The 24,483-nt window shown below is 46.4% G+C and overlaps 1 protein-coding gene across 1 annotated transcript in view; it reads left to right on the top strand.

The window, feature by feature from the left end:
• The window catches only part of LOC120982885 (E3 ubiquitin-protein ligase Mdm2-like), a 110,675-nt gene that overhangs the window by 39,931 nt on the left and 46,261 nt on the right, over nt 1-24,483 (top strand). The window contains exons 3-6 of the mRNA XM_040413053.1: nt 4,291-4,365; nt 4,445-4,578; nt 7,970-8,019; nt 16,078-16,205. Coding sequence (XP_040268987.1) covers nt 4,291-4,365; nt 4,445-4,578; nt 7,970-8,019; nt 16,078-16,205 — 387 coding nt within the window. The remainder of the gene's footprint in view (nt 1-4,290; nt 4,366-4,444; nt 4,579-7,969; nt 8,020-16,077; nt 16,206-24,483) is intronic.

Below are 24,483 nucleotides of genomic sequence, written 5' to 3'. Positions count from 1 at the left end.
GGTGTTATCAGTGATAGTATTCTCTGTGTATTTGTGTATACAGAGATAGCTGTCAGTCACTGATATCTGTACACAGGGAGGTGTTATCAGTGATGGTAATCTCTGTGTAAGTGTGTATACAGAGATAGCTGTCAGTCACTGATATCTGTACACAGGGGAGGGGTTATCAGTGATAGTATTCTCTGTGTAAGTGTGTATACAGAGATAGCTGTCAGTCACTGATATCTGTACACAGGGGAGGGGTTATCAGTGATAGTATTCTCTGTGTAAGTGTGTATACATAGATAGCTGTCAGTCACTGATATCTGTACACGGGGAGGTGTTATCAGTGATAGTAATCTCTGTGTAAGTGTGTATACAGAGATTTCTGTCAGTCACTGATATCTGTACACGGGGGAGGTGTTATCAGTGATAGTATTCTCTGTGTAAGTGTGTATACAGAGATAGCTGTCAGTCACTGATATCTGTACACAGGAGAGGTGTTATCAGTAATTGATAGTAATCTCTGTGTCAGTGTGTATACAGAGATGTCAGTCACTGATATCTGTACACAGGGAGGTATTATTAGTGATAGTGATCTCTGTGTAAGTGTGTATACAGAGATAGCTGTCAGTCACTGATATCTGTACACAGGGAGGTGTTATCAGTAATTGATAGTAATCTCTGTGTAAGTGTGTATACATAGATATCTGTCAGTCACTGATATCTGTACACAGGGGAGGTGTTATCAGTGATAGTATTCTCTGTGTAAGTGTGTATACAGAGATAGCTGTCAGTCACTGATATCTGTACACAGGGAGGTATTATCAGTGATAGTAATCTCTGTGTATTTGTGTATACAGAGATAGATGTCAGTCACTAATATCTGTACACAGGGGAGGTGTTATCAGTGATAGTAATCTCTGTGTAAGTGTGTATACATAGATAGCTGTCAGTCACTGATATCTGTACACAGGGAGGTGTTATCAGTGATAGTATTCTCTGTGTAAGTGTGTATACAGACATAGCTGTCAGTCACTAATATCTGTACATAGGGGAGGTGTTATCAGTGATAGTATTCTCTGTGTAAGTGTGTATACAGAGATATGTCAGTCACTGATATCTGTACACAGGGAGGTGTTATCAGTGATAGATATTAATCTCTACGTAAGTGTGTATACAGCGATAGCTGTCAGTCACTGATATGTGTACACAGGGAGGTGTTATCAGTGATAGTATTCTCTGTGTAAGTGTGTATACAGAGATAGCTGTCAGTCACTGATATCTGTTCACAGGGAGGTGTTATCAGTGATAGTATTCTCTGTGTAAGTGTGTATACAGAGATAGCTGTCAGTCACTGATATCTGTACACAGGGGAGATGTTATCAGTGATGGTAATCTCTGTGTAAGTGTGTATACAGAGATAGCTGTCAGTCACTGATATCTGTACACAGGGGAGGTGTTATCAGTGATTCATAGCATTCTCTGTGTAAGTGTGTATACAGAGATAGCTGTCAGTCACTGATATCTGTACACAGGGGAGGTGTTATCAGTGATAGTATTCTCTGTGTAAGTGTGTATACAGAGATAGCTGTCAGTCACTGATAGTTGTACACAGGGAGGTGTTATCAGTGATAGTATTCTCTGTGTAAGTGTGTATACATAGATAGCTGTCAGTCACTGATATCTGTACACAGGGAGGTGTTATCAGTGATTGATGGTAATCTCTGTGTAAGTGTGTATACAGAGATAGCTGTCAGTCACTGTTATCTGTACACAGGGAGGTGTTATCAGTGATAGTAATTTCTGTGTAAGTGTGTATACAGAGATAGCTGTCAGTCACTGATATCTGTACACAGGGAGGTGTTATCAGTGATAGTATTCTCTGTGTAAGTGTGTATACAGAGATAGCTGTCAGTCACTGATATCTGTACACAGGGGAGGTGTTATCATTGATGGTAATCTCTGTGTAAGTGTGTATACAGAGATAGCTGTCAGTCACTGATATCTGTACACAGGGGAGGTGTTATCAGTGATTCATAGCATTCTCTGTGTAAGTGTGTATACAGAGATAGCTGTCAGTCACTGATATCTGTACACAGGGAGGTGTTATCAGTGATAGTATTCTCTGTGTAAGTGTGTATACAGAGATAGCTGTCAGTCACTGATATCTGTACACAGGGAGGTGTTATCAGTGATAGTATTCTCTGTGTAAGTGTGTATACAGAGGTAGCTGTCAGTCACTGATATCTGTACACAGGGGAGGTGTTATCAGTGATAGTATTCTCTGTGTAAGTGTGTATACAGAGATAGCTGTCAGTCACTGATATCTGTACACAGGGAGGTGTTATCAGTGATTGATGGTAATCTCTGTGTAAGTGTGTATACAGAGATAGCTGTCAGTCACTGATATCTGTACACAGGGGAGGTGTTATCAGTGATAGTATTCTCTGTGTAAGTGTGTATACAGAGGTAGCTGTCAGTCACTGATATCTGTACACAGGGGAGGTGTTATCAGTGATAGTATTCTCTGTGTAAGTGTGTATACATAGATAGCTGTCAGTCACTGATATCTGTACACAGGGAGGTGTTATCAGTGATAGTATTCTCTGTGTAAGTGTGTATACAGAGATAGCTGTCAGTCACTGATATCTGTACACGGGGGAGGTGTTATCAGTGATAGTATTCTCTGTGTAAGTGTGTATACAGAGATAGCTGTCAGTCACTGATATCTGTACACAGGGAGGTGTTATCAGTGATAGTATTCTCTGTGTAAGTGTGTATACAGAGGTAGCTGTCAGTCACTGATATCTGTACACAGAGAGGTGTTAACAGTGATAGTATTCTCTGTGTAAGTGTGTATACAGAGATAGCTGTCAGTCACTGATATCTGTACACAGGGAGGTGTTATCAGTGATTGATGGTAATCTCTGTGTAAGTGTGTATACAGAGATAGCTGTCAGTCACTGTTATCTGTACACAGGGAGGTGTTATCAGTGATAGTATTCTCTGTGTAAGTGTGTATACAGAGATAGCTGTCAGTCACTGATATCTGTACACAGGGGAGGTGTTATCAGTGATTCATAGCATTCTCTGTGTAAGTGTGTATACAGAGATAGCTGTCAGTCACTGATATCTGTACACAGGGAGATGTTATCAGTGATAGTATTCTCTGTGTAAGTGTGTATACAGAGATAGCTGTCAGTCACTGATAGTTGTACACAGGGAGGTGTTATCAGTGATAGTATCCTCTGTGTAAGTGTGTATACATAGATAGCTGTCAGTCACTGATATCTGTACACAGGGAGGTGTTATCAGTGATAGTATTCTCTGTGTAAGTGTGTATACAGAGATAGCTGTCAGTCACTGATATCTGTACACAGGGAGGTGTTATCAGGGATAGTATTCTCTGTGTAAGTGTGTATACAGAGATAGCTGTCAGTCACTGATATCTGTACACAGGGAGGTGTTGTCAGTGATAGTATTCTCTGTGTAAGTGTGTATACAGAGATAGCTGTCAGTCACTGATATCTGTACACAGGGAGGTGATATCAGTGATAGTATTCTCTGTGTAAGTGTGTATACAGAGATAGCTGTCAGTCACTGTTATCTGTACACAGGGAGGTGTTATCAGTGATTGATGGTAATCTCTGTGTAAGTGTGTATACAGAGATAGCTGTCAGTCACTGATAGTTGTACACAGGGGAGGTGTTATCAGTGATAGTAATCTCTGTGTAAGTGTGTATACAGAGATAGCTGTCAGTCACTGTTATCTGTACACAGGGAGGTGTTATCAGTGATTGATGGTAATCTCTGTGTAAGTGTGTATACAGAGATAGCTGTCAGTCACTGATAGTTGTACACAGGGAGGTGTTATCAGTGATTGATGGTAATCTCTGTGTAAGTGTGTATACAGAGATAGCTGTCAGTCACTGATATCTGTACACAGGGAGGTGTTATCAGTGATTCATAGCATTCTCTGTGTAAGGGCTCATTCAGACGGCCGTATGCTGTCCGCAAAAATACTGATAGCTATCCGTTTTTTTGCGGATCCGCAAAAAAAATGAAACATGTCCTATACTTGTCCGTGAAAATCAGGACATGGCCCCATTGAAGTCTATGGGTCCGCAAAAATACTGAATGCTATCCGTTTTTTTGCGGATCCGTTTTTTTGCGGATCCGCAAAAAAACGGATAGCATTCAGTATTTTTGCGGACAGCATACGGCCGTCTGAATGAGCCCTAAGTGTGTAAACCTACACTTCAGTCTTGGCATTATATGTTCATATGCAACATTTTCTTTATTTTTAAGGTAAAACCAAATTCTCTTCTGCTAAATCTGTTACAATCTGTTGGTGCCAAGAAGGAAACCTTTACATTTAAAGAGGTGGGTGCAAAATCCCTGATGATAGATGTATTATATGATATTCTGTGTAATGTTTATTAGCGTGTCTTTGTACTTGTAGGTAATTCACCATCTTGGTCAGTACATTATGGCCAAGCAGTTGTATGACAAGGAGCAGCAGCACATTGTCCACTTAACTAATGATCCTCTCGGAGAACTATTTGGGGTACAGAACTTCTCTGTTAAAGAACACAGGTAACTGATGTGTTTCTAACAATGAATGTTTGAATGCCATTTTCGAGAAGGGATTTTTTTCAGTCTATAGAATTAAATTGACCCCAATATTATTTGTGGTTTCCTGTTATCTTTCTTCACTAAAATCCTTCCTTTACCCCCTTCCACTTAAAGTGGCTATCCCATGACAAATCTAAACATTGAAAATCAGACATCACCTAGGACATGACAACCTCTTTCTAACAAAGCCAGACCCAGTCCTGGACCTCACATGGATCCAGAGATCTCCCCATTCATTGCTCTGCTAGACTTATATTGAGCTGACAGCTCAAGGGCAGTGTCCTTTCTGCTGCAGCTCTGGGAGCGTGTCCGTGCTCTGCGTATCACAGCTCAGGAGGCAGATGAAGGATGAAACTGAGCATGTGCGGCCTTCTCAGTGAGCAGGACAAAGAAATAAGCAGCAGGTGGCGCTATGCAAATACATTGTATTGAATAACTCGGTGGCTATGCTACATTTTTTATTACATGCAATTACAATAGTATTCAGATTCGGGTTGTTTCCGGTATCCAATTATCGATACCCAATCGATATTCAGATCAGTGGAGGTTCTGCACCTAGCACCCCCTCTGATGAGCTGTTTTGGGTGGCTGAATCTAGACTAAGACAGCTGTGTAGTGGGCATGCTGGGTACTGCAGTGCAGCTCCTATTCAGGGGAGTGGGAGCTGAACTGCAGTGCTCCTGAAATACAGTGTGCAGACCCTTCTGCTTCCGCTCCGAAACAGCTAATCGCTGGAGGTGCCGGACCCCCACCGATCGGATATTGATGACCTATCCTGAGGCCTGGACAACCCCTTTAAGTAATTGCACGTCTATATCATGTTGTAATAGGTGGGCACTAGAGGTAGAGTTAATCATCCTCTTAGTACAGTAGAAACAGCCTGAATAATGGGTGCCATCTGATTATTTTGGGGCTCATTGGCCTTAGGTCGTATTTAGGTTGCTATATTGTGGCTAAATGTACCCATGCACATTAGACTAATGTTGATCAAAATGGATGATTTCAACAAAACAATACGGTGAAATTTAGGTTGTGGAGGTTTACTTTAAATGATGAAATAAATCTGGAATGTGTAGTCAGTGTTTTCTATTTTTTACGTACAGTACAGACCAAAAGTTTGGACACACCTTCTCATTCAAAGAGTTTTCTTTATTTTCATGACTATGAAGGCATCAAAACTATGAATTAACACATGTGGAATTATATGCATAACAAACAAGTGTGAAACAACTGAAAATGTCATATTCTAGGTTCTTCAAAGTAGCCACCTTTTGCTTTGATTACTGCTTTGCACACTCTTGGCATTCTCTTGATGAGCTTCAAGAGGTAGTCCCCTGAAATGGTCTTCACTTCACAGGTGTGCCCTGTCAGGATTAATAAGTGGGATTTCTTGCCTTATAAATGGGGTTGGGACCATCAGTGGCGTTGAGGAGAAGTCAGGTGGATACACAGCTGATAGTCCTACTGAATAGACTGTTAGAATTTGTATTATGGCAAGAAAAAAGCAGCTAAGTAAAGAAAAACGAGTGGCCATCATTACTTTAAGAAATGAAGGTCAGTCAGTCAGCCGAAAAATTGGGAAAACGTTGAAAGTAAGGGCTATTTGACCATGAAGGAGAGTGATGGGGTGCTGCGCCAGATGACCTGGCATCCACAGTCACCGGACCTGAACCCAATCGAGATGGTTTGGGGTGAGCTGGACCGCAGAGTGAAGGCAAAAGGGCCAACAAGTGCTATGCATCTCTGGGAACTCCTTCAAGACTGTTGGAAGACCATTTCAGGGGACTACATCTTGAAGCTCATCAAGAGAATGCCAAGAGTGTGCAAAGCAGTAATCAAAGCAAAAGGTGGCTACTTTGAAGAACCTAGAATATGACATATTTTCAGTTGTTTCACACTTGTTTGTTATGTACCGTATTTTTCGCCGTATAAGACGCACTTTTTTCCCCCCAAAAGTGGGGGGAAAATAGCAGTGCGTCTTATACGGCGAATGCTGCCGATTTTGTCGGGTTTTCAATGATACACCCGCCGCGATGCCGTGCGGCGGGTGTATCAGCTGTGAGGGAGGCGGGACTGGGGGCCGGCATCTGCTTTTAAAATGACAGCGGGGCCCGTGCAGTGACTGTGTTCTACTACACGGGCCCCGCTCACTGTATGATCCTATGTCTAATAGTTACCGTAATTGTAATTGTATGTAATCAGGAGCGCTGTGTATTGCCGGTACTTACAACTAGAAGCGGTAGGTAGCAGAGAGGAGGGAGGAGGGAGGAGGCAGGCCGGGAGGACGGAAGCTGGCAGCGTGAGTCATACGTCATGCGTCTGCGCCGCCCACTTTATGAATGAATGAAGCAGGCGGCGTGGACGCATGACGTATGACTCACGCTGCCAGCGCCCGTCCTCCCGGCCTGCCTTCTTCCTCCTCCCTCCTCTCTGCTACCTACCGCTTCTAGTTGTAAGTACCGGCAATACACAGCGCTCCTGATTACATACAATTACAATTACGGTAACTATTAGACATAGGATCATACAGTGAGCGGGGCCCGTGTAGTAGAATACAATCACTGCACGGGCCCCGCTGTCATTATAAAAGCAGATGCCGGCCCCCAGCGTGTATTGAGGGTCATTCACTACAGGGACACTTATGGAGGGGATCTGTGGATGACACATAGCATAAGATGCTATATATGTGTCATCCACAGATCCCCCCCATAACTGTCATACACAGATCCTCATAACAGTGCCATCCAGAGATCCCCCATGAGTGTCACCCAGAGATCCCCCATAAGTGTCACCCAGAGATCCCCCATAAGTGTCACCCAGAGATCCCCCATAAGTGTCACCCAGAGATCCCCCATAAGTGTCACCCACAGATCCCCCATAAGTGTCACCCACAGATCCCCCATAAGTGTCACCCACAGATCCCCCATAACAGTGCACCATCCACAGATCCCCCATAACAGGGCCATCCACAGACCACAATTAGTTCAAAACCCACCAAAAGCACACCTTTTGGTTCAAAATATTTTTTTTCTTATTTTCCTCCTCAAAAACCTAGGTGCGTCTTATAGGCCGGTGCGTCTTATAGGGCGAAAAATACGGTATATAGTTCCACATGTGTTAATTCATAGTTTTGATGCCTTCATAGTCATGAAAATAAAAAAAACTCTTTGAATGAGAAGGTGTGTCCAAACTTTTGGTCTGTACTGTATATATATTTGGACAGAGGATAAAACATTGCACAGGTATCTGGGGTGGGATGCACGATTGACATTTTTATGGTATTACTGCAAATGGAGCTCTGAACACTGTCGGAAAGTCCATCTAGATGTAAATTATCATCTCTTTGTTTCAGGAAACTGTATGCAATGATTTTCAAAAATCTGGTAACTACTGATTCAGAAGGTAACATTTTGTTGAAATAACCGTTTTAGTGCCGTGTAGCCCCAACCTTATGGGATTTCTAATGCGATTCCAAAAATGTCTGACAAGTGAGGGATGCTGTGACAAAGTAATACCTCAAATGATTTTCTGCACCAGTGTTGATATCCCCTGCGATGCTGGTGGATGCGCCTAATTTGGGACAAGGCTCAGGCCTCATCATAAATGTGGTGCATCCTCCGGCAGTCCGTGCTCCTAAACAGAAATCTTAGATTTCTGGCTTCATCGGCGCCAGAAAACTGGTGTAAATGAAGATAAAATCATTACGGTTGCTGTCCATGCCCCCCCCCCCCTTTCTGAAAAGTGGTGAGGGTGGCCTACAAAGTGAGAGATGCAACAATAAAAAAAAATAATTGCAAACACATACTGTATTTTTCGCCCCATAAGAAGCATTCCCCCCCCCCCCCAAAAGTGGGGGGGAAAATGCCCTTGCGTCTTATGGGGTGAATACTAATCGGCGCTTCCATTATGGAAGCGCTCATTAGTACCGGGAAGCGGTAAGGGCTCTGTACTCTGAGATGCTGAGCACAATTTGGAGATGCTGGAGGCTGATCTGGGGCAATATGGAGATACTGGGCGCTGATGTGGGGCAATATGGGGCTGCTGGGGGCTGATCTGAGGCAGTGGGGGCTGATTTGAGGCAAAGGGGGCTGCTGGGGGCTGATGAGAGACATGGGGCTCTTATGTGAGGTCTGATATTGGGGGTCTGATCTGAGGTCTTGTTGGGGTCTTATTAACGTTAGGGGTCTGATCTGAGTTCTAATGGAAAAAAAACAAGATTTTTGTGAACTCACTCGTAAAATCTCTTTCTCGCTTTATTCATTGGGGGACACAGGAACGTGGGTATAGCTTGCTGCTGCCACTAGGAGGTGACACTAGGCTGAAAGCTGTTAGCTCCTCGCCTGCCAGCTATACCCGCTCCAGTCTGGAGAGAGCATATCAGGTTGTGCTCCAGCAGTAGGAGAAGCAGAAAAACCAAACAAGAACTGCACATTGCCATAAGACCAAACCAAAACAAGGTCCCAACTGGCAACCCATGGACCCCACATGCCGCACTAAGAACAATGGGTGGTGCTGTGTCCCCCAATGAATAGAGCGAGAAAGAGATTTTACAGGTGAGTTCACAAAAATCTCGTTTTCTCGCTCATATCATTGGGGGACACAGGACTGTGGGATATCCTAAAGCAGTCCCCAGGGAGGGAAGACAACACGTCTAAGAAAACAACTCCCTCATGGAAGTCACTACACTGCGACCTGCAAGACTCTGCGGCCGAGAGCAGCATCCGTCGAGGCCAGAGAATGCACCCGGTAAAATTTTGTGAAGGTGTGTAAGGAGGACCAGGTTGCCGCCTTACACAGTTGGGATGCAGAAGCGTGGTGTAGGTGAGCCCAAGAAGCCCCGACCGCCCTGGTAGAGTGAGCCATGATCCCAGGAGGAGGTGCCTCCATGTCCTGTAATTAATGTTGGATGATGAATGTTTACTGGCTCTAATCATAGTCCTAATGACCGCATCCGAGAAACCCTTCTGTCTCAAAATGAAGGTTTCAATAGCCACGTCGTTAAACATAGCGTATCCAAACCCTGATGGAAGACTAGACCTTGTGAAAGAAGGTCGGACTTACGTGGAAAGGGGCCACGGTGCATCCCCTAGAAGACGAATGAGCTCTGAATACCAGGCCCGGCGAGGCCAGTCTGGAGCAATCCGGGTCGCCTGGATGTTCTGCATGCTGATTCTGCGCAGAATCCGGGGCAGGAGGGGCAAGGGTGGAAAGACGTTCAGGAACGAGAAGTCGTCTCATGGTGCTACAAGAGCATCCATGCCGTGTGCCTCGGGATCCCTTGCGCAAGAGAAGAAGCACGGGAGCTTGCAATTGAGCCTGGACGCCATCAAGTCCACGTCTGGACATCCCCACTGGAGACAGAGAGCCTCGAACACCTCCTGATGGAGAGACCACTCCCCCGGGTCCACCGTCGTCCGGCTGAGAAAATCCGCCATCCAATTGTCCCACTCCTGAAATGTAGACCGCAGATATCGCCGGAACGTGGTCTTCCGCCCACTGCAGAATCTTCGCAGATTCCTTCATCACCGCCAGGCTGTGGGTCCCCCCTTGGTGGTTGATATAAGCCACCGCCGTGGCATTGTCCGATTGTACTCGGATCAGATGGCCCTGAAGTAGGGGAGTCCAATGGCGAAAGGATAGATAAATTGGCCGGAGCTTCAAGATGTTGATGGGCAGTATGGACTCCGATTAAGACCAAACGCCCTGGACCGTCCGGGTGGCTAAGACCCCCCCACAACCGTGAAGACTGGTGTCGGTTGTAACAGCCGTCCATGAGACTGGGAGAAAAGATCTCCCCATCGTCAGGTGCGCAGGAGCTATCCACCAACCGAGTGCCAACCGAACCTGCCGAGACAGGTGAATCTCCCGATCCAGCGAATCCGGAAGTTTTTCCCAGGAAGACAAAATGGCACGCTGAAAAGACCTGGTGTGAAACTGAGCGACTGGGACTGCCTCGAAGGAGGCCACCATCATCCCCAGTACCCGCATACAAATTCGGATTGACGTCCTGTGGCGCCGAAGTAGCAGACGCAATGACCATTGGATGTCCAGTCTCTTGTCCTGCGGAAGGCGCACCAATGCCGTGCCCGAATCCAGCGTCATGCCGAGGAATCTGATGTGGGTGGAAGGACTGAGGGAGGATTTTCGCAGAGTGTCCAGTGTGATCCGGAGACTTTCCTCGCACTGAGAGACTGACGGACCCTTGATCAGAATGTCATCCAGATATGGGAAGAGAGTAATCCCCCTGGACCTTCGTGAACACCCGTGGAGCTGTTGCCAGACCGAATGGAAGGGCGACGAATTGGTAATGGCACGACTGAACAGAAAAACGAAGAAAACGCTGGTGAACAGCTGCGATGGGAACGTGCAGGTAGGCGTCCTGAATGTCTATGGACGCCATGAATTCTACTTGGACCAACGAAGCAACCACGGAGCGAAGAGACTCCATCCTGAACCGTTGAATCCGGAGGAAGTGGTTTACCACCTTGAAGTCCAGCACCAGGTGGACCTCGCCTTCTTTTTTGGGAACCACAAACAGGTTTAAATAGAAACCCATAAATCTTTTCTTTAGGGGCACCGGAATTATCACCCCCTGCGTGAGAAGAGATTGAACTGCCTGAAAGAATGCCGCAGCCTGAGCTGGATCCCTGGGGGGTTGGGAGGGATGGACTCTAATTCTGTTTTGTAACCCGAGGTGACGACCTCGAGTGTCCATGCGTCGGAGATGTGAGCTCGCCAGGTCTCCTGAAAGAGGAGGAGACAACCCCCCACCCGCGAGGGGGGCACACCTTCATGCGGAAGACTGTTTTCCTGAAGAGGAACGTGGTGGCTGAGCCCGCGGACGCCAGGCCGGCTGAGGCTTAAAGGATGGCTTTTTTCGCTGGTCCTGTGTGGGTGGTCTGGCCGCCGAGGTAGCTGCCGGAGAACCTCCGAAAGGACTGATAACGGGAGGTCGAAGATCTGGGACGAAAGGAACGTTTCGCCTTGGGTTGTGGAAGATGAGTGCTCTTCCCACCCGTCGCTTCCGTTATGATCTCGTCGAGACGGGAACCAAAGAATCGAGACCCAGTAAAATGGAGGCTAGAAAGCGAGTGCTTAGAGGAGGAATCTGCAGCCCAAACTTTAAGCCAGAGCTCCCGGCGAATAGAGACTGCTAGAGCAGAAGAGCGCGCGACCATAGTACCAGCATCCAGAGCGGCCTCATAGAGGTACTTCCCTGCCTGAGAGATTTGGTCTGCCAAGGATTGGAGATCCACAATAGGGTGATCCGCTGCCAGGTCTTGGTATAAGCGGAGGGCCCACTCTGAGACCGCCTTGGCCACCCACGCAGAGGCGAAAATGGGTCGCAGGGCAGATCCACTGGCCGTAAATACGGACTTGGACAGCGATTCAATGCAACGGTCCACCGGGTCCTGGAGAGAGGAGCCATCTGCCACCGGAATGGCCTTGTTCTTCGCTAGGCGAGCAACCGGTGGGGAGGAGAGGACCATTTCACCACGCAATCAGCTGGAAAGGGATAGAGCAGGTCCAGGCGCTTTGAAACCAGTAAGCTTAGACATGGCTGTTCCCAAGCTTTTGCTACAACCACAGAAAAATCGTCGTGCAAGGAAAAAGATTTAGGGGCCTGCCTTGCATGCAAAAAAGACACCACTGGTGGCTCGTGGAGGGAAGGTCCTCCTGTACCTGAAAAGTATCCCGGATAGCAGATACTAGACTATCCACCATGGATGCAATCTGGGAAGACTGCTTCAGATCCATTTCTGCATCCGAATCCACAATCTCCCCCTTCGACAGCGCGTTGCCCAGGAAGGACACCTGTGAATGGGAACCGGGAGGAGGTGGGGATGTTGAGGCGTCAGTTGAGGAATGGCGACCTGCTCTAGGATGCTTCCTGGGAAGCCTGCTCCGGGGTTGTACGCCCTGAGATGGTGTAGACTGCACCGGTGGAGATTTCTCACCCAAACGACCCAATAGAGAAAGGGTGGAGTTGGAGATTTTAGAAAGGTCTTTCACTGCCCGGGACAGGGCCCTTGCCCAGTCAGGTTCTACACCGCCCAGATGGTCCTGAACTTCTGTGGGCTGTGGAGGGGAGGGATGGCTCTGTGCAGGCGCATGGCATGCTGAACACAGATGTTGCCTGTCCACGAGGGAATTTAACTCTGCACGAAGTGCAGGCATAGTAGGTGGCCCTGCAGAGTGCCTGAGGGGAGGTATTGGCCGGTTCAGACATTGTCACAGTTACTCTAGGCTGGAGGGGGTAGTGATTTCCTACCAGAATGTCGGTAACCCAGGTCCTGTGTCTTACACCAACGCAGAGGAGAGCCGAGAAGAAGAGGGGAGGGATGCTGCAGCGGCGGGATAGATGGCTCCTCTCCCCCGGACGCTGAGGAGCCTGAACGGAGGGAAGAGCCTCAAGCCACGCCCACCAAATGTCTGCTCAGTATGCCCTTCCGAACACTGCGATCATGGACAGGAAAAACTTAATGGAACTGAATTGATGCCGTGACTGCAGGGTAAAACGCAGAGTACCCCCGCCGATTGACGCAAAAGCGCTGTGACGTTAACCCCCGCCTGCCGCGGGATGCCGGAGCCGCGAATCGCGGTGGCAGTTAACCCCCGCATGACTGAAAGACCTGGTCAGGAATGCTACCGCCTCAGTGTATGTGACTTGTGAGAGGAAGGAAGGGGTAAGCTGCTGGAGGTACATACTCACCTGTCTTCATCTGTGGTCGCCCTTCCAAGACAGACCAGCAGTGCCACCTCTACGGCCGCTGGCACCGAAGTGGCAGGGGACCGGGCAGTAAAGGGCTTGGAGCAGGTGGCCCTCTTGCTGGTGGGAAGCAGGGGAGCTAGGCTGCCCTGGTCCACTTGTCTTCTTGGGGGAGGCAAGGCGGTGGGACAACCAACACCGGCCAGCCTCCCGGGGATTCAGAGCAGCATTGTAACTCTGTGTCCCCAAGACCTGTGAAAAAAGAATAACATTAAAAGAAAAGAAAATAAGCCACAGAGCCACCCTGCTAAGCAGGGAGGTCTGCCTCCTACGACACTAATCTAATAACTGATATGCTCTCTCCAGACTGGAGGGGGTATAGCTGGCAGGGGAGGAGCTAACAGTTTTCAGCCTAGTGTTGCCTCCTAGTGGCAGCAGCAAGCTATACCCAGGGTCCTGTGTCCCCCAAGGATATTTTTTTCTTACTGTCCACCTCTAAAACCTAGGTGCGTCTTATAGGGCAAAAAATACGGTAATTTGCGACTTCTTAACGCCACTTTTTAGGTGCAAGGGAGAGGATAAATCTCCCCGTTTGTGTTTAGAGAAGAATCCATTTTTGTTATTTCTGGACTTCGTTGGGGCGAATTTTTGGGGCAATTTTTTATTGCTTCTGTGCTAGAAATGTGATTGTTAATTCCTGGAAATCGGAGGACAAGGTTAGCTCACTAAAGGGGTTGTCTGAGATCATTAAAAATCTGGGACAACATCCTAAAATAAAAAATGCTGATATACTCGCTCTTTTCTCTGTGGTGCTGGTCCTCTTACTGCAGTGGTGATGTGTCAGTACAGCGCCGCTGCAGCCAATCACTGGCCGCAGCACGTCACCGCTGCATTAGTAAGCAAGCAGTGGCAGGAGGACCGATCCGGCACCACAGGAAACGGAGCTGAGGTGGGAGTGTAATGTTTTTTATTTTAGGTTTTTAATTCGACTTAACTTCATTTGGTGGTAAAAGGTGAATTGCGTTATGGATTTCATTACCACGGGCCATAACGCAATTCTATGACGGAATGCATAACGGAATGCCTTTAGAGGCATAATAGAAGTCTATGGGCTGCAAAACGGATCCGTCCCAATTCTGTTTTGCAGGGGAGTCCTCTAAAGGCACCCCGTTATGCATTCCGTCATAGAATGGCGTTATGGTCCGTGGTAACGACGTGCTCTATAAAAATGTCACATATCTACCACCTCAGGTGAATGCCACCTTACATCACTAAAAGTATAATTCCAAGCGATGAAAAATACATCGCCTAGCGAAAATACCACATGACCTAACCCCTCAGGTGAACACCATAAAAAAATTAAAACTGTACCAAAAATGCAATTTTTTTTGTCTATCCGTAAAAAATAAAAGCTGTGCCACAACAGGCATTTTTTGGTTACTTTGCCTAACAAAAAGCATAATATCGAGCAATCAAAAATCATATGTACCCCAAAATAGTACCAACAAAACTGTCACCTCATCCCATAGTTTACAGATTGGGGTCACTTTTTGGAGTTTCTACTCTAGGGGTGCATCAGGGGGTCTTCAAATGTGACATGGCAACTTAAAATTATCCCTGTGAAATCTGCCTTCCAAAAACCATATAGCGTTCCTTCCCTCCTGCGCCCTGCCGTGTGCCCGTACAGCAGTTTATGACCACATATGGGGTGTTTCTGTAAACTGCAGAGTCAGGGTAATAAATATTGAGTTTTCTTTGGTTGTTAACCCTTGCTGTGTATAAAGAAAAGGAAAGTTCAGCAGCTCTCATTTGCCCCTCCTTCAGCTGTGAGCACGGAATACCCGAGTCAGGCACCGGGCGGCAATATGCAGAAAAAAGGGTTTCAAGGAATCCAAAGACTACTATTTTTGTAACTAATGGATGAGATTTTACCGCAAGCAAATTAAAATATTCCTTTATCAAAGTGAAGCTGGATTCCTTGAAACCCTTTTTTCTGCATGTTAACCCTTGCTGTGTTACAGAGAAAAATGGAATAAAATGGGAAATCTTCAAAAAAAAGTGAAATTTGAAATTTCACCTCCATTTTCTCTTTTCATTCTTGTAGAACACCTAAAGGGTTAACAAAGTTTATAAAATCAGTTTTGAATAACCCGAAGGGTGTAGTTTCTAAAATGGGGTCATTTTGGGGGGTTTCTACTATGTAAGCCTGACAAAGTGACTTCATAACTGAACTGGTCCTTAAAAAGTGGGTTTTGGAAATATTTAAAGTTTTAAGAATTGCATCTAAAATTCTAAGCCTTCTAACATCCTAAAAAGTAAAATGATGTTTGCTAAATGATGGCAACACGAAGTAGACATCTGGGAAATGTACAGTAACAACTATTATATGAGGTATCACAATCTGCTTCAAAAGCAGAGACATTCAAATCTCAGCAATGATCCATTTTTCCAAATTTTCTGTAAATTTTGGAATTCTTGATAAATAAAGGTGAAATGTATTGACTCCGTTAGTTACCGCTAACACGAAGTACAATATGTCACGAGAAAACACTCAGAATGGCTTATATAAGTAAAAGCGTTCCAGAGTTATTACCACATAAAGTGACACATGTCAGATTTGCAAAATGTGGCTTGGTCCTGAAGGGGTTAAGCGTATGGGTACGGCCCCAGTGGCGGTGCACTACAGAGGTGCGTTATTTCAACAATGGCCTGTTGAGTATTTTATTGTATATTTTTTTTACTTTGCTTAGAAGAAAGTTCTTCAAATGGTCAACCATCAGGACCTCAGAGCCAGAAGGCAGACGGTATTTCTTTAACCCTGGATGAGAGCCCTTCATGGTCGGTGAGAAGTGACTCTACAGACTCCTCTTCTATTGCAGTAAGTAAGGCTCCTAGATGACCCCAGTCAGGCCACATGAGCGGAATGTACTATTACTGGAGAAAAGATTTCATTCTCACTCCCAATAATGATCTTCCATACATCTTCATTATTGGTGACTGCTCCTGATGAGGGGGGATTAATTTAACCCCGAAACCTGTGTTACCAATGGAAGTCCCAGCTGTGGACACTACGAGCCATCCAGGCGAGGGAGGTTGGATTTGTGGGTGTCTTGCGTTGTATCCCACAAAACACCTCCCTGGTGAAGTGAGTCTTTGATCACCTTTTGTATCATATTGTTTCCATTCTATTATTTTCAGTAACACTTCCTACGGACTGTAGGCGGGTTTATAATAAGTGGTACATCTAGCTATATACCTGCTTTTATTGCCCTCCGCTAGTCCTACCCTTAGTGTCTACTGTCAGTGGATTGGCGCCTTTACTGTGGTTATTTTCTCCCTTTTCCTCTCATATCCCAGTTAGGTATGTAGTAGTGCGCTCCACATATACAACCACTGCCGGCAGCCTATCCGCTCTATGCTGTTCCAGGGACCATAACAGTTGTAATCTTCCCGCTCAGCCGTATGAGGGCTTGTTTTTTGCAGGACAAGTTGCACTTTCTAATTTCATCATACATGATGTAGTGGGAAGCTGGAAAGGAATTCCAAATGGGGTGAACCTGGAGAAAAAAAAACACAATTCCGCAACAGATACTAGATATGTATAGTTTTTCTTGAGTTATAATACAAAAAAAATACCTTTAAAAAAATTACATTTTTTCTATTCGTGGCCATATTCTGACCCCTATAACTGTAGTTATGTGTTTTGCGGGGCAGTCTACACATTAATACCGTTTTTGGGGGGGGTGACTTTTTGATCACTTTTTCCCATTTGCTGCACAGGCAATGCCCGTGATGTCTTTCTTTATTTTTTATTATTATTTATGTATTCTTATTTTCATTTTGGGAAACGGAGGGTGATTAGAATTTTTATACTTTTTAAAAAATATATATTTTTGAAAACATTTCAATTTTCACACTTTTTTTGTTAATAATTCCCATAGGGAACCATCAGATTGCTTCTCTCCTAGACTCCATGCATTGACATCCACTGTATTCCTATGGAGGCCTGCAGTGCCGAGAGTGAAATCTGCATTTAACTGATAGGGACTTGGCCGGAATGTCACAGAGGGTCCATATACACGGAATGTGTCATCATAGAGACCAGGGAGGATTAGCTGGATTGTATAATGTGTCATCCTGGAGACCAGGGAGGATTAGCTGGATTGTATAATGTGTCATCCTGGAGACCAGGGAGGAGTAGCTGGATTGTATAATGTGTCATCCTGGAGACCAGGGAGGAGTAGCTGGATTGTATAATGTGTCATCCTGGACACCAGGGAGGAGTAGCTGGATTGTATAATGTGTCATCCTGGAGACCAGGAAGGATTAGCTGGATTGTATAATGTGTCATCCTAGAGACCAGGGAGGATTAGCTGGATTGTATAATGTGTCATCCTGGACACCAGGGAGGAGTAGCTGGATTGTATAATGTGTCATCCTGGAGACCAGGGAGGAGTAGCTGGATTGTATAATGTGTCATCCTGGAGACCAGGGAGGAGTAGCTGGATTGTATAATGTGTCATCCTGGAGACCAGGGAGGAGTAGCTGGATTGTATAATGTGTCATCCTGGAGACCAGGGAGGATTAGCTGGATTGTATAATGTGTCATCCTGGAGACCAGGGAGGATTAGCTGTATTGTATAATGTGTCATCCTGGAGACCAGGGAGGAGTAGCTGGATTGTATAATGTGTCATCCTGGAGACCAGGGAGGATTAGCTGGATTGTATAATGTGTCATCCTGGAGACCAGGGAGGATTAGCTGGATTGTATAATGTGTCATCCTGGAGACTGGAGACCAGGGAGGATGAGCTGGATTGTATAATGTGTCATCCTGGAGACCAGGGAGGAGTAGCTGGATTGTATAATGTGTCATCCTGGAGACCAGGGAGGATTAGCTGGATTGTATAATGTGTCATCCTGGAGACCAGGGAGGAGTAGCTGGATTGTATAATGTGTCATCCTGGAGACCAGGGAGGAGTAGCTGGATTGTATAATGTGTCATCCTGGAGACCAGGGAGGATTAGCTGGATTGTATAATGTGTCATCCTGGACACCAGGGAGGATTAGCTGGATTGTATAATGTGTCATCCTGGACACCAGGGAGGATTAGCTGGATTGTATAATGTGTCATCCTGGAGACCAGGGAGGATGAGCTGGATTGTATAATGTGTCATCCTGGAGACCAGGGAGGAGTAGCTGGATTGTATAATGTGTCATCCTGGAGACCAGGGAGGATTAGCTGGATTGTATAATGTGTCATCCTGGAGACCAGGGAGGAGTAGCTGGATTGTATAATGTGTCATCCTAGAGACCAGGGAGGAGTAGCTGGATTGTATAATGTGTCATCCTGGAGACCAGGGAGGATTAGCTGGATTGTATAATGTGTCATCCTGGACACCAGGGAGGATTAGCTGGATTGTATAATGTGTCATCCTGGAGACCAGGGAGGATTAGCTGGATTGTATAATGTGTCATCCTGGAGACCAGGGAGGATTATCTGGATTGTATAATGTGTCATCCTGGACACCAGGGAGGATTAGCTGGATTGTATAATGTGTCATCCTGGAGACCAGGGAGGATTAGCTGGATTGTATAATGTGTCATCCTGGAGACCAGGGAGGAGTAGCTGGATTGTATAATGTGTCATCCTGGAGACCAGGGAGGAGTAGCTGGATTGTATAATGTGTCATCCTGGAGACCAGGGAGGAGTAGCTGGATTGTATAATGTGTCATCCTGGACACCAGGGAGGATTAGCTGGATTGTATAATGTGTCATCCTGGAGACCAGGGAGGAGTAGCTGGATTGTATAATGTGTCATCCTGGAGACCAGGGAGGAGTAGCTGGATTGTATAATGTGTCATCCTGGAGACCAGGGAGGAGTAGCTGGATTGTATAATGTGTCATCCTGGAGACCAGGGAGGATTAGCTGGATTGTATAATGTGTCATCCTGGACACCAGGGAGGATTAGCTGGATTGTATAATGTGTCATCCTAAGGACCAGGGAGGATTAGCTGGATTGTATAATGTGTCATCCTGGAGACCAGGGAGGATTAGCTGGATTGTATAATGTGTCATCCTGGAGACCAGGGAGGATTAGCTGTATTGTATAATGTGTCATCCTGGAGACCAGGGAGGAGTAGCTGGATTGTATAATGTGTCATCCTGGAGATCAGGGAGGAGTAGCTGGATTGTATAATGTGTCATCCTGGAGACCAGGGAGGAGTAGCTGGATTGTATAATGTGTCATCCTGGAAACCAGGGAGGATTAGCTGGATTGTATAATGTGTCATCCTGGAGACCAGGGAGGATTAGCTGGATTGTATAATGTGTCATCCTGGAGACCAGGGAGGATTAGCTGGATTGTATAATGTGTCATCCTGGAGACCAGGGAGGAGTAGCTGGATTGTATAATGTGTCATCCTGGAGACCAGGGAGGAGTAGCTGGATTGTATAATGTGTCATCCTGGAGACCAGGGAGGAGTAGCTGGATTGTATAATGTGTCATCCTGGAGACCAGGGAGGATTAGCTGGATTGTATAATGTGTCATCCTGGACACCAGGGAGGATTAGCTGGATTGTATAATGTGTCATCCTGGAGACCAGGGAGGATTAGCTGGATTGTATAATGTGTCATCCTGGAGACCAGGGAGGATTAGCTGGATTGTATAATGTGTCATCCTGGACACCAGGGAGGATTAGCTGTATTGTATAATGTGTCATCCTGGAGACCAGGGAGGAGTAGCTGGATTGTATAATGTGTCATCCTGGAGACCAGGGAGGATTAGCTAGATTGTATAATGTGTCATCCTGGAGACCAGGGAGGAGTAGCTGGATTGTATAATGTGTCATCCTGGAGACCAGGGAGGATTAGCTGGATTGTATAATGTGTCATCCTGGACACCAGGGAGGATTAGCTGGATTGTATAATGTGTCATCCTGGAGACCAGGGAGGAGTAGCTGGATTGTATAATGTGTCATCCTGGAGACCAGGGAGGATTAGCTGGATTGTATAATGTGTCATCCTGGAGACCAGGGAGGATTAGCTGGATTGTATAATGTGTCATCCTGGAGACCAGGGAGGATGAGCTGGATTGTATAATGTGTCATCCTGGACACCAGGGAGGATTAGCTGGATTGTATAATGTGTCATCCTGGAGACCAGGGAGGAGTAGCTGGATTGTATAATGTGTCATCCTGGAGACCAGGGAGGATTAGCTGGATTGTATAATGTGTCATCCTGGAGACCAGGGAGGATGAGCTGGATTGTATAATGTGTCATCCTGGAGACCAGGGAGGAGTAGCTGGATTGTATAATGTGTCATCCTGGAGACCAGGGAGGATTAGCTTGATTGTATAATGTGTCATCCTGGAGAACAGGGAGGATTAGCTGGATTGTATAATGTGTCATCCTGGAGACCAGGGAGGATGAGCTGGATTGTATAATGTGTCATCCTGGAGACCAGGGAGGAGTAGCTGGATTGTATAATGTGTCATCCTGGAGACCAGGGAGGATTAGCTGGATTGTATAATGTGTCATCCTGGAGACCAGGGAGGAGTAGCTGGATTGTATAATGTGTCATCCTGGAGACCAGGGAGGAGTAGCTGGATTGTATAATGTGTCATCCTGGAGACCAGGGAGGATTAGCTGGATTGTATAATGTGTCATCCTGGAGACCAGGGAGGATTAGCTTGATTGTATAATGTGTCATCCTGGAGACCAGGGAGGATTAGCTGGATTGTATAATGTGTCATCATAGAGACCAGGGAGGATGAGCTGGATTGTATAATGTGTCATCCTGGAGACCAGGGAGGAGTAGCTGGATTGTATAATGTGTCATCCTGGAGACCAGGGAGGATTAGCTGGATTGTATAATGTGTCATCCTGGAGACCAGGGAGGAGTAGCTGGATTGTATAATGTGTCATCCTGGAGACCAGGGAGGAGTAGCTGGATTGTATAATGTGTCATCCTGGAGAGCAGGGAGGAGTAGCTGGATTGTATAATGTGTCATCCTGGAGACCAGGGAGGAGTAGCTGGATTGTATAATGTGTCATCCTGGAGACCAGGGAGGATTAGCTGGATTGTATAATGTGTCATCCTGGAGACCAGGGAGGAGTAGCTGGATTGTATAATGTGTCATCCTGGAGACCAGGGAGGAGTAGCTGGATTGTATAATGTGTCATCCTGGAGACCAGGGAGGAGTAGCTGGATTGTATAATGTGTCATCCTGGAGACCAGGGAGGAGTAGCTGGATTGTATAATGTGTCATCCTGGAGACCAGGGAGGATTAGCTGGATTGTATCTGGAATTGTAGGAGATGAATACAAATTGTTCCCACTTCTCCGCTGAAAACAGGACTAATGTATTACCTTTTATTCTCTGGAATACTTTAATTCTCTGAGTGCGAACGGCTCTTGGAAACTGTAACAAATTTCACTTCGGCTACTTTCACACTAGCGTTTTCTGCGGATCCATCATGGACCTGCAAAAACGCTTCCACTTTGATAATACAACCGCCTGCATCCGTCATGAACGGATCCGGTTGTATTATGTCTTATAGCCAAGACGTCATGAACTCCATTGAAAGTCAATGGAGGACGGATCCGTTTTCTATTGTGCCAGACTGCGTCAGAGAAAACGGATCCGTCCACATTGACTTACATTGTGTGCCAGGACTGATCCGTTTTCTATTGTGCCAGACTGTGTCAGAGAAAACGGATCCGTCCCCATTGACTTACATTGTGTGTCAGGACGGATCCGTTTTCTATTGTGCCAGACTGTGTCAGAGAAAACGGATCCGTCCTCGGTGACTTACCTTGTGTGCCAGGACGGATCCGTTTTCTATTGTGTCAGACTGTGTCAGAGAAAACGGATCCGTCCCCATTGACTTACATTGTGTGCCAGGACGGATCCGTTTTCTATTGTGCCAGACTGTGTCAGAGAAAACGGATCCGTCCACATTGACTTACATTGTGTGCCAGGACGGATCCGTTTTCTATTGTGCCAGACTGTGCCAGAGAAAACGGATCCGTCCTCGGTGACTTACATTGTGTGCCAGGACGGATCCGTTTTCTATTGTGTCAGACTGTGTCAGAGAAAACGGATCCGTCCCCATTGACTTACATTGTGTGCCAGGACGGATCCGTTTTCTATTGTGTCAGACTGTGTCAGAGAAAACGGATCTGTCCTCATTGACTTACATTGTGTGCCAGGACGGATCCGTTTTCTATTGTGCCAGACTGTGTCAGAGAAAACGGATCCGTCCCCATTGACTTACATTGTGTGCCAGGACTGATCCGTTTTCTATTGTGCCAGACTGTGTCAGAGAAAACGGATCCGTCCTCGGTGACTTACATTGTGTGCCAGGACGGATCCGTTTTCTATTGTGCCAGACTGTGTCAGAGAAAACGGATCCGTCCACATTGACTTACATTGTGTGCCAGGACGGATCCGTTTTCTATTGTTCCAGACTGTGTCAGAGAAAACGGATCCGTCCACATTGACTTACATTGTGTGTCAGGACGGATCCGTTTTATATTGTGCCAGACTGTGTCAGAGAAAACGGATCCGTCCTCGGTGACTTACATTGTGTGCCAGGACGGATCCGTTTTCTATTGTGCCAGACTGTGTCAGAGAAAACGGATCCTTCCACATTGACTTACATTGTTTGCCAGGACGGATCCGTTTTCTATTGTGCCAGACTGTGTCAGAGAAAACGGATCCGTCCACATTGACTTACATTGTGTGTCAGGACGGATCCGTTTCTATTGTGCCAGACTGTGTCAGAGAACGGATCCGTCCTCGGTGACTTACATTGTGTGCCAGGACGGATCCGTTTTCTATTGTGCCAGACTGTGTCAGAGAAAACGGATCCGTCCTCGGTGACTTACATTGTGTGCCAGGACGGATCCGTTTTCTCTTGTGCCAGACTGTGTCAGAGAAAACGGATCCGTCCCCATTGACTTACATTGTGTGCCAGGGACGGATCCGTTTTCTATTGTGCCAGACTGCGTCAGAGAAAACGGATCCGTCCACATTGACTTACATTGTTTGCCAGGACGGATCCGTTTTCTATTGTGCCAGACTGTGCCAGAGAAAACGGATCCGTCCTCGGTGACTTACATTGTGTGCCAGGACGGATCCGTTTTCTATTGTGTCAGACTGTGTCAGAGAAAACGGATCCGTCCTCGGTGACTTACATTGTGTGCCAGGACGGATCCGTTTTCTATTGTGCCAGACTGTGTCAGAGAAAACGGATCCTTCCACATTGACTTACATTGTGTGCCAGGACGGATCCGTTTTCTATTGTGCCAGACTGTGTCAGAGAAAACGGATCCGTCCTCGGTGACTTACATTGTGTGCCAGGACGGATCCGTTTTCTATTGTGCCAGACTGTGTCAGAGAAAACGGATCCTTCCACATTGACTTACATTGTTTGGCCAGGACGGATCCGTTTTCTATTGTGCCAGACTGTGTCAGAGAAAACGGATCCGTCCCACATTGACTTACATTGTGTGGCCAGGACGGATCCGTTTTCTATTGTGCCAGGACTGTGTCCAGAGGAAAAACGGATCCGTCCACATAGACTTACATTGTGTGTCAGGTCGGATCCGATTTCTATTGTGCCAGACCCTGTGTCCAGAGAAAACGGATCGTCCTCGGTTGACTTACATTTGTGTGCCAGGACGGATCCGTTTTCTATTGTGCCAGACTGTGTCAGAGAAAACGGATCCGTCCTCGGTGACTTACATTGTGTGCCAGGACGGATCCGTTTTCTATTGTGCCAGACTGTGTCAGAGGAAAACGGATCCGTCCCCATTGACTTACATTGTGTGCCAGGACGGATCCGTTTTCTATTGTGCCAGACTGCGTCAGAGAAAACGGATCCGTCCACATTGACTTACATTGTGTGCCAGGACGGATCCGTTTTCTATTGTGCCAGACTGTGTCAGAGAAAACGGATCCGTCCACATTGACTTACATTGTGTGTCAGGACGGATCCGTTTTCTATTGTGCCAGACTGTGTCAGAGAAAACGGATCCGTCCTCGGTGACTTACATTGTGTGCCAGGACGGATCCGTTTTCTATTGTGCCAGACTGTGTCAGAGAAAACGGATCCGTCCTCGGTGACTTACATTGTTTGCCAGGACGGAT

The sequence above is a fragment of the Bufo bufo genome, assembly GCF_905171765.1.
Source record: "Bufo bufo chromosome 6 unlocalized genomic scaffold, aBufBuf1.1 SUPER_6_unloc_2, whole genome shotgun sequence".
Classification (NCBI taxonomy): Eukaryota; Metazoa; Chordata; class Amphibia; order Anura; family Bufonidae; genus Bufo; species Bufo bufo.
This window is presented reverse-complemented; position numbering and strand designations above follow the sequence as displayed.